Source organism: Manis javanica, chromosome 4 (assembly GCF_040802235.1).
Source record: "Manis javanica isolate MJ-LG chromosome 4, MJ_LKY, whole genome shotgun sequence".
Taxonomy (NCBI): Eukaryota; Metazoa; Chordata; class Mammalia; order Pholidota; family Manidae; genus Manis; species Manis javanica.
The window spans coordinates 56,335,541-56,346,920 of NC_133159.1; the positions used below are offsets into that span (position 1 = coordinate 56,335,541).

The window sequence follows — 11,380 nt, forward strand, 5'->3', positions numbered from 1 at the left end:
TCCCAAGTCGCGCTGCTGGCCCAGGGACTACACTTTGAGAACTATACTGAGCAATACTAAACAAAATTCTGTATATATTAAAATATTTCTATTATTGAGATTGTTATCAAATTTCTGGCAATGGATTAAGAAAGAATGGAGAATTCTGAAGAGTATTCGCTTCTGTTTTAATATTTAATTCTCTATAATATGACTATGAGTTAATGCATTTGTATATAGTTGTAGAAATTAAACACAAAATATTTATTACACTCTCATATAATATAGCATGTGTGTATGCTATTATACACACACATATGGCTTGTTTAAAAAGTTAATCTTGCCTGGTACATGAGTAAGTACTCAATTAGGTTTGCTGGATTTGAATCTAAATCTTATATGATCAAGTCCACATCTCTGAAACATTGTAAAATAGAACTGGGCAGCTTGTTTTCTGCATTTTCAGGTTGTCATTTCCAGCTATGATGCCATGGGCACTGGTCCCCTGGTAGGGTAGCGGTGAGGGCAATTATTCTAAAATCTGAGAGTAATTTAACTGTTCATATAGTGCTAGCCTAATATTCTCATCTGATATCCTATATTTCAATAAATACAAAATAAAGAACATAGATACTTATTTAAAGAAGAGTCAGATTGATAAACTTACCTGCTTGTAATGGAGGGATCTTTACAATATTGTAGGCAATTGAAAAATTCTTCCCAAAGCAATTACCAATGTTGTAAACAGTTCCATCACTTTCAATATGGGGGTGAGCAGTGGCTCCATTGACTGAGACATAGTTGCAAAGATCCACCTATGCAAGGAGAGCAAACATCATCTATATTAAGAGAAAGATTATGTTACACCTTGGTCCATAGGTCTGACCTCACTGCCACCACTTGCACCCTCACCCTAAGTGGACTTTATCTTTCTTTCCATCTTTCTGGGTCCTACCTTCTTTCAAGTCTGCCTGAATTCTTACCTTTACTGCAGAGTTCTCCTCTGGACCCCAGCTGACCCATCACCCCTCTGAAGTTGTGGCTTTCTTCTTGACTGTGTTCTGCAGTTGAGGTATGCCATACACTGTTCTGGTTAGTTACTTTCCTTTTTGCACATGCAGTTTGTCCTTAAACAATGACAAATTTGATCCTGGGACTTCTTTATATTACCCTCACTGTATTAGATGAATTGTATGTAACTGCTGTTCAATAATTTTCATTTTACAAAAAGAGCAGTTTTGTATGGTACAATCTAAATACCAAATCCAGTGTTGTGCACAGAGTATGAATCTGGAAATGAAAGGAACCCTAGGATTCATCTAGTATGGGAAGTCTTACCCTAAACAGACTTCAGGAAAATTATGACTCTCTTGGAATTAAATGCAAATGTTTTTAGAGAGAGGATTTAGCACTTAAATTCAACATGGAGTCTCCTAAGAAATTCAGAACCATAAATCTAGCACAAATGTCTCTGTTTGCAGGAGAAATTGAGGTCTCACAGAGGTCAAGTAAATGTTCAAGGATACAGAGTCACGCATTGGTAAAATCAGCACTACAATTTCTATCTGGGACTTGCTCAATAAAGATTTATGAATGAATAATTGATGGAGTATGTATTTATTTAATCAAAATTACTTCTATTTGATTAGGAGAATATGTTTAAAGCATAGACAGTTTTTAGCATCCTTATCTAAATACTAGGCAAGATATTCATTCATTCATTTATTCAATCATTCATCAAGTACTCATTTAGCTTCTATTATATGTCAGGCACTGTGCCAGGGTCTAGGAAAACAGAGATGGCTTTCAAGAACTTCAGTCTAGACTTATGCTGTCCAATATGGTGCCTACATGTAGCAATTTATTATTTTTTCTTTTTTTATTGAGGTACATACAATAAAATGCACAACACATATAACATAATTATCATACTTTAATTAATTATAATTAGATAAAACTTAAAATTCAGTTCCTTAGTCATATCAATTACATTTCAAGTACTCAAGAGCCCTTAGGCAATGTAGATAGAGAACACTGCCACCGCTGTGGCAAGTCCTATTTTGATAGCACTGCGTTAGACCAATAAGCTGGTACACAGTGCAGTAAGTACAAAATGGTATGTGTAGAGAAAGGCCAGCTAATCCAGACTGGGAGGTAAAACAGGGCTTCCCAAGGGTGATGAATCCAACTTTTGCTTCAAAGAAGGGTAAAAGTTAGCCAAGTGGAGAAGGGTGAAAGTGTGTTCCAGGGAGTGGGAACCCTAATGTACAGACATGGGGTTGTGAAACAGCACATGCTGTTGGGAGATTACTAGGCCTTCAGCATGGCTGCTGTGAAGGGCACGCATTGGGGAGGGGAAATAAGAATGTGCTGGCCACGGAGGCCCTTGTTTGGACTTTATCTTTGAAACTGTGGGTGCTCTAGATGGAGTAACATATTCATACTTGCATTTTAGAAAAACTGTTTCTACCAAATTAAGAAAGTTATATTTAAGAGAATCAGACTGGAGGCATATGCACAGGATAGGAGGTTATTTCAGTAATAGTAAACCAAAAATCTCAAATTTTAAATCTATGGTGTCATATAAAGTCAGGGTACAGTGCCGTTCACAATGGAACTAGGTCCCTAATACGGCTGTCTTCTGGAGTCAGACCATGAACTTTACATTTCCAGTTAATTTACCATGGCAGTGAGAACACAGATTCACTGTCAGAGTCAAATGAATGATTTAGAAATGTAGCTTTAGTTATTTATTTTCTAAATGACCTACACATATACTCATATGTGGTTACAAACATACATCAAAGACAAGAAAGAGCTATTGAGAATATGTTAAGCCTTAGTAAATAGTCTATTGAGAATTATAAATCAGCATGTGACATTGAGACCCAGTGTTGGGATTATTTTTCCTTTCTATTTCTACTCTGAATTTCTAATTCTGGTTTTGAATTTCAACTAACTGGTCTCCTCGCTATTCCTTTTCTCTTTTGCCCTCCCATATAGCTTATGCATGGCTTCCAGATTAATGTCCTAAAACACAGATGTACGTATTCACTTCTCTGAGGAAAAGCTTCCCATTAGCTAGATAGCTTAGTCCAAATTTTTGCCCATTACTCAAATTTTAGTCCCACTCTGCCTGTGTCCCGCTATTCCCCTTGCCATTGTATGTTCTAGATCACTAGTTCTCAACTGGGAGTGATACTGTCCCCTAGGGGAGGGCTAGAAATGGAGAGAGAGCATTTGGGGTTTGTACAAAGACTGAGGACATGACTGATTTTAGCAGATGGGACCAGGGATGCCAAACCTCTGCAATGTGTGGGACAGTCTCCACAGTGACGAATCACCTCCGGCCACTGCCGTTAGCAACTCCTTTAAGGAATACTGCAAATCTAGCCAAAGGAATTATTTAGTTTCCATGAACACATCCTCTATCTTCCCTTCCCTATAACTTTGATCATGTTACTCCCTTTATCTGAAATGTCCTTTCTTCATATTCACTGAAGTTATGCTTCTCCTTTAATTTCTAATTCAAATGTAAGTCTTTTTTTTTTTTTCCTTCCTTGATCTGTCCCACCTCACATGCCCCAACTATTGCTAGAAGTTATCTCTTCTCTGGGCTTTTATGGAAGGTTTTCCTTCTCCTAAAGGACTCATCACATTCTGTGTGCTATTTTAGTTAAGCTGTGTATTTATTTGATTTCTCCATCAGAATGTTAAGCTTCTGAAAAATAAGAACAGTGCCTCGCAAATAACTACACCTTAATAAATATTGGCTGAAAGTGTGGATATACTTTACTCAACAGTACATTGAGACTGTCTCAGTTCTGAGTAAAATTTGCCACTTTCTAAAATTGTTGATATTTTTCTCTATGTTTTTTCATTTTAAATATAGCTTTATTTTAGTAAGTCTATAAGAATGGACAAATTGATGCAACAGACTTACCTAGAACCATGAACTGCAGGGTTTCCAATATTAGCTACAATTTTTTGAGCACCCAACATGTGCCATATCCAAGCTTGCCTATAAAAGCCATTAAGGACAGGGACTATGTTGTCTTACCCATTGATCTATCCCTTACATGTAGCATGAGTTCTGATACATGGAAGGGACTCAAACAATATTTGCATTACAAATGAATGAATGAATATGTTACGCATTTTATAAGGTTTTCCTCCAATCCAAATAATAAATGCTTAAAATTTCATAGATTAAGAAACAAAGTTTGACTTATGTCACATAGCTAATAGCAGATGACAAAGCAAGACTTTGAAACTTAATCTAAGGCTCTCATGTTCTTTCCACCAAATTGCACAGTTGATTCAATTCTAAGTTGTAAATTCTATTCTTGAGCAATGTCACCTGAGCACTGTGTCCTACCTGCTTAATTGTTTCCAAGGTCTCGGGATTAATCTTTGTAATGAAGTTGGTCTCTGTGCAGGCGTAGTAATCTTCCCCCACTGGGTAGACATTAACAAGGGCATTGTCAGTAACCTCTATTCCTCGGAAGTAAGAAAAAAACCTGTAGAAGCAAATGGATTTTTCAGTCCAGTGATTTTCAAGCCATGAGAGAAAAAGGGCTAATGTAAAATGTCTTTGATAACATGCAGTTGGGTTTCAGTAACCTGGAAAATATATTCTTGCAGGGATCTGGGAAAGCACAGGTGCCAAATTCTGTTATGACGATCCTTTTCTCAGTCATTGCCCGTACGTAAGCATCAGTGCGGATGAACCTGAAGGACATTGAGACACGGGAAAGAGACATAGGCAGGGAAATCAGTGCAGTCCATGTGGGACTTAGAATGACCATTCTGATTTCCCTAAGTGGGTCAGATTCATACATCCACAACATGAAGAATGACTAGTATTGTCAGGTTGCTTTCTCTGGGTGATCAATAAGAGACAATGTGCCATGAGCTTAAATTTATGTCTTATAAACCTCCTGGTGACAGCTGAGGAAATTGAGGCTCAGAGAAGTGATGGACATGTGTGGCTGAGCTGGATTGGAAATCAAATCTCCCAGAGCCAAAAACATGCATTTTCCATATGAAACCACATAGTCCCCATGGTTAGTTCACATAGGACCTCTGACTTCCTGTAGCCTATAACCCATTAACATACCTTTGGCAGGGAAATACAGAATGTGGTGTGCTGAATTATATTCTTTTCATCTCTCTTATGTCCATCTTGTGGTTTTTCTTCCCTTTTAAAGTGTATTTCACTACTTTTAAAAGTAGATATTCTTGAATCCAGTCACTTGCACAGGCAGACTTCCAGAACCATATCCCAGACCACATGACACATTGCCTAGAATTTCTCATGTGGAGAGCCAATTAAAGTCTGATTTGTACTTCTTCCAATCCACTAATAAGTGTTTGCAATTTCATAGTTGAAGAAACAAAGTCATGAAGTGGAAAAATGTACCAACATCTTTAAGAAGGCTTAGGAAGGCTTTGTCTGACCTCCAGAATATGCTTTCATGATCTCAATGTTTGCTTGACCTGATCTGTTTCTCTTCTATGACAGTCCAGCTTATCTCACTTCAAGCCTCCACTTACTCTCCCTTTTGAGTCTCTTCAGAATGCCTGACATCAGTGGTATGACCGAAGCCATGCACAGGCCTAAATATTAAAGCATACACAAACTACTTACTGTGGTGTCAATGGATACTCTCCAGAGTGGTGGCTTAGGCCTTCAAGCCTTCTAGCAACAATCTCCTGTTTTTAGAAAACTTTTCTTTCTTATATCACTATGGCATATATGGTCCTTCCCTCCTTTGTGGCACCTTTCTCTCTTTCCTTATAGTCAGAAGTGATCTTTCTGATTATAAGAAAAGAAAGGAGACAAGAGAGCCAATGGTTTAATAGTAATAATAATAATATTAATAATTACTGAATTCTTCCCACATTTTAGGCACTGCTTTCTCATTTATTCCTTGTAATGAGCACTGAAATAGGTTCCATTATTTCCCATTTTAGGGATGACAAAACCAAGCATTAGAGATGAACATCAAACTTGCCAAAGGTTTCCCACCTTGCCCACCTAGGCAAATGGTGTTAAGTAGATATAGGATTTGAAGCCAGGCATGTTGGACCCCAAAGCCTTAGTCCTTAGCTTCTTCTTTCTCCCATAGCACATCTCCCAGGTGTTCACATAGATGCACTGGCCCAGGTGGATTCTGAGAGCAAGTGAATATATAAGCCCCCTCTTGGATTCAGTAGATTGAGAAGCACTTAGCACTTGGGAAGAGGGGCTGAGCTAAGTCCCACCCCTAGGAGGAAGAGTGGGACCTAGCATTCCTTTACCTTCTATGGTATGTGACATGTCCTTCCTTGAAGTCGAACTTGTGCAGGAGGGCTTGCCCATCAAACAGATGGTAAAATGGCTCAGATCCAACTTCAAAGAGTCCTGGCCCACATCGAAGGAGACTGCCAGTGAGCCAGAGGGGGATCCTGCCTGTGAGGAAGGTGAGACAGAGCATGGCTTCTTAGCTCTGACCATGGTAGGGCACGGTGAGCATGATAGCAGCCCAGTTAGGTGGCCTCTTCTGTATTCAGCTGGCAGTGATTTTTATGACCAGCTCCCACACTGGGCAGTGTTTAGAAAATTGCTGCCAACTTGACTCCCCTTTCACTTGGAGACCATGTGGTGAAAAACGTGGCAACATGTGAGTTTGGATAAAAAGTTGAAAGGAGACAGGGAAAAGCATCTGGAGGGCAATGGGATTCCCCGCCTAACAGATTTCCTCAGATACCAGTACATCTGCCTCAATGTCATCTCATTTTTAAGAATAATTTTAAATTTCTTGATGTATTTTATGGAGTGAGGGGTATGATGGATAGATCAGGAGCAAGGATCATGGCACTAAAAATAGATGTGTCTATAGAAGATATCATTTAAATGAAACAATACTGGTTTTAAAAATCTAGAGCTATCTTCTTTGAATGATACGGGTTACTTTCCAGATGAAGGTTAACCTACTGTAGTAGAAAGTACACAGGGCTGGGTGCCAAAGACCTGGATTCTGGTTCAGGATTTGTCATATGCCATCTCTGGGCCTCAGTGTCCTCATGTGCAATATGAGGGGAGTACAGGTCCTTAAGGCCTTTCAGTTAAGCAGTTACATGTGTGGCCTCGATCCTTTGGAAAGTGCAGTGTTTGGCAGTGTTTGCTTAATCCTTACCAATTTCTTAAAAATGGATTATTTCCTAAAGCTGAATATCACCAGTCCACTTGATACAGATTTATATTTCTGATCTAAACATTAAGAAAGCATGGTTTAGCTAAAAGGCACATTAATTTGATTGCTAGAACCTAGATGGTTAGTGTCAGAATCTAGTTGAGAAAGCACTAGGCTCATCCCTTCTATTTTGCAGAAGAAGAACTGGGAAGAAAGAGACTTGCCTAGGCTTTTATTCTTCCTACAACAGCATATCTAAGCAAGGATGCTGTATCGGGTATATGGTGTCTTTGGGTAATGATAGCAATAGTAATAACAACTACCATTTATTGATCACTTTGTGTCACACACTAGGTGAATTTTTAAATTTACATTATCTCATTTAATCTTCATGTCCTCATAAGGTAAGATTTGGTTTTTGGTAGGTGAAGGAATTGAGGCTCAGAAAGTATAGGTGACTTGTAGGATTCACAGCTAGTATAACAGAGCTGCAATTTGTCCCTACATCTGCCTGACTCCAGAACCAAGACTTTCCCCATATAATGGGCATGAAAACCAGCCTTTATTGTTATATTTCTAGATGCTTCTCAGTAATATTATCCAGACAATGATGGAACAGACATTTTAGGGCATTTACTATGTACCAAGTCACTGAGCTAGGCACTGACTGCTTAAAGATAACAAAGGTGTAGTCCCCATCCTCAAGAAATTCCAGTTGGGTAAGATTTTTCTACACTGGAGAGATAAAAGGTAAGGGAAAGGAAAGGGTATTCTTGGTGTAAAAAGCCCAAGCCTCCAGATTCCCCTCTCTGTAGCCCACAGAGGGAGTCAGGACTGAAAGGTGCCAATGAAGAAGAAGCCAGAGAAGGGAGGTCTCACCAAAAGAGAGGATGAATTCAAGGTCAGGAGGACCAACCTGTCACATGCGCTGTGAGTGGCGAGGGCAGTTCCTCCACAGTTTCGAACAGTTTCTTGTAACCACCAGCAGGGTGCTCCACTCTGAAATGGTGGCATAACGGGGAAGAAGCCCATGTAGAGACTAAAAAAAACCCCACGGAGGCAGAGGCAGAACTCCAGGAAAAAAGGCACTCTCTGGCTCAATCCCAATGTCCCACTGCCAGTCTAGGCCTGGCTGGGAGCACACAGAGCTTGTGGGGATAGAAACGTACTCAGGTTTGCAAGGGAGGCCTGGCCCTCGCCCCTCCTTTGATATCAGGGCAAATGACCTCCCTTTTAATGCCAAAGTGGACTTAATCTTGCCCTCTGCAGTTTTCCCATCTTTCTGAAGACAAATCAACTAATAATGCAGTAGCTCTCACTTATCTCTCTAACAGAGTCCTTCCCACGGAATTACCCCGGTTATGACTGTTGCTGTTCTCAGCCTATGGGCACATTGATTGTCTTGCCTCAGTCTCCTCCCTCAACCTCCTGCCCCCATGAGTTGGGAGACCACAGCTTTTGGGGTCAGACCTCACCTTTTGTTATTCACCCATATTATACCATTATTTCTTCCTATCTTCTCATTTCTTCATCAATCTTTAAGAGCTATAGTACTTTTCAAAAATAGACCAGAAGATTCAAGTTTCATATTTTTGCTTATTTCCTGTCTCCTTACTTTGGCTCCATTTTATAACTTTTTAGACTGAGACTTCTGCCCAGACTTCCTAATTAGGATAGTTATCTTTTATTAAGCATTTACTATGTGCCCACACCATAAAAAGAACTTGGCATGCTATTGGTTCATTTAAATCTCACACCACCACCATAGGTTAAGTACTATCTTATTCTACATAAGGAAAAACCTAGACTTTGAACATTTAAGTAATTTGCTCAAGATCATACAGCTAGGAAATGGCTGGGAGAGATGTACAACCCATATCTGCTTCATTGAAATGTTCCTGCTCGTAACTGCTTCCAAGGCCCATTCTAAGTCACAGAACTCCCACTGAACATAGGCCTAAATTCTAGATATTTGCTTCAATATGTACATAGGAAGAAACTTCCCCTACCAAGACCCAAAGCTTTCTTTACACAGGTCATCAGTCCTCTTCGGGAGCTCTTGAAATAGCCTGTTTACCATGAACCCATTAAGGCATTTAAAAAAAAACTCCTAGAGATACTCACTGGATGGACATTTTCTCTCAGTGGAGGATTGAGAGTTCTGGCACCAGCTGTAGAATGAAGAAGGAAGTTCTCGGCCAGCAGCCTTTATACGCCTTCTAAATCCCCCTAAAAGGAGTCATGGCTTTGGGAATACTTTCTCACCCCCTCAGCCGAGGGAAGGGGGAACAGAAGTGGCTTTCAGCACTCAGATCCTCCTGATGCTTGAGCATTATTTGTTCTTGCTGTTCCCATAACAGTTTTTTGGCTGTTTACCAGAGACCTCAATCCAACCCAAAGAGAATAAGAAGTGGATTAGAAAAAAAGGAGCTTTGTGGGAATGGCTAGGATCTGGCTTGAGCTGATCCGGGTCACCCCACTGGAACCTGGCACCATTTTCTGGCACCCCTGTGCCTCCATCTTCACCTTAATTCATTCACTCATTTTTTAAAACATCTATTACACATCATCTATGGGCCGAGCAGGCATGGGTACCGTCTCTGTCTTCACAGATCTTGTAACTCTACAAGGATAGCAAGAAACGAACAAAGTATTCAGTACAGTTTTATAAATATGTGGCTGGAGAAGTATGCAGTGTTATGGAAACACACTGCCCTCTTTGGTCACCTAACAGAAGCACCTCCAGCCCTCTTTGGTCACCTAACAGACCCCATTCAGCATCCCAGTTCTAACCAGGCTGAGGATTTTAGTAATGTCCTTTTGATTTGCTGAAGATGAAACACTTTTTCATATCCTTGCTTGTAACTAATGCTTGCTTGCTCCCTACCTCACCTTCCAGTTCATTGAACTGAAATAGTTCAATAAAATACAAACTATTTAAATTCCTATTTCCATAGCCTCAGTCATTTGTCAGCACAGACAAATGGTACTGCCCAAAAGAGTCCCTGGACACAGATAAGACATACACTATACTGGCTGACAAGTTTAATATTTTTTGAGAAACTCATTAACCATTTTAAAATTAATAAGTGGTTGTGGCTACTTACCCTAGACCTCTTCTCCAAAATTGTATAACAATTAATCTGAACTCTCCCCAAGGTAGAAGAAAGGAGCTTACTTTCCCAGTCTGCCTTGCAGCTAGGATTCAGGCATGTAACCTGGGCTCCACCAATCAGAGGCAGGGGCAGAGGTCCTAGCGGTGGCTTCCAGTGCCCAGCATTAGCCATGTCTGCCCATCCCCAGCAGTCAGATTATTCCCACTGGAGCAACTATATAGTGGAGCTTGGAGCATTATCACTAGCCTGGGAGTCTCCAAATCCCATCCTTTAGCCATCCCAGGAATTTTGTTAGCTACCTAGTATTTAAAATACTTGTGTGCTGCATTGATTGACTAGAGTGGGTTTCATTGTTTGCAACTAAGGGCTTCGTCTCTATAAAATGAAGGTAATACAGGATACTGTGGCATCACATAGAGTGAACATCTGATTTGGCATATGGAGGTCCCAGAAGGATTTTTGAAGAAGTATCTAAAGCTGGTATAGGAAGAATGTGTGAAGGGCAGGGAAAAGAGTAATCAGGCACAGCTTGCTGAACAATTTACAAAAGTCTAGAAGTGAGCATGATTTGGGAAATGGCAAAATATGAAGCTGGACTGGAAATAATCATAAGCCAGATATTTCTGAGCCTGTAAATAAATCAAGGCCCATATCACAAGAACAGAGGTAGTCACTGGACTATTTTATCCCAAAGTGACACAATGTGATTTGTATTTTATTGAGACTGTATTGATTAAGATGCATTGATTACATCATGGATAATATGCTGGAATGGGAATTTGGGCAAGGTAAATTAGAGAGAGACTAAACAAGTGAAGGTAGGGGAGTGTGTTGGGGATGGATATGAACGGTCAGACTGAAAAGATATCTCAGAGAATGACTGATCAAACTTCATGCTTGGTGAATGCATGGAGGAAATAGAAGGTGGGGAGAGGGTGACTGCTAGGTTTCTGGCTTGAAATATGGTACAATTCATTGAGACAGCACATACTATGTGAGTGTGTGTGTGTGTGTGATGTTTCAGTGATGCAGAAAGAATGAATTCTGATTTTGATGTATTTATTAAAAAATGAGATCAGAGTTATAATAGTTTGAAGTCTTCATAGA

General features: G+C 39.9%; 1 protein-coding gene across 3 annotated transcripts in view; it reads right to left on the reverse strand.

Moving 5' to 3' along the window:
* The window catches only part of RPE65 (retinoid isomerohydrolase RPE65), a 30,426-nt gene extending 20,979 nt beyond the window's left edge, over nucleotides 1-9,447 (reverse strand). The window contains exons 1-6 of one of the 3 annotated variants that reach the window (XM_073234113.1): nucleotides 9,282-9,446; nucleotides 8,074-8,156; nucleotides 6,283-6,433; nucleotides 4,603-4,710; nucleotides 4,358-4,499; nucleotides 647-794 (exon numbers count right to left, since the gene is read on the reverse strand). In XM_073234113.1, the coding sequence (XP_073090214.1) occupies nucleotides 647-794; nucleotides 4,358-4,499; nucleotides 4,603-4,710; nucleotides 6,283-6,433; nucleotides 8,074-8,156; nucleotides 9,282-9,292 (643 nt within the window). In that variant the 5' untranslated portion in view covers nucleotides 9,293-9,446. Of the gene's footprint in view, nucleotides 1-646; nucleotides 795-4,357; nucleotides 4,500-4,602; nucleotides 4,711-6,282; nucleotides 6,434-8,073; nucleotides 8,157-9,281 lie in introns of all 3 variants that reach the window. The other 2 variants (XM_073234115.1, XM_073234114.1) reach the window with 2 other exon arrangements.
* Nucleotides 9,448-11,380: the final 1,933 nt, after the last annotated feature.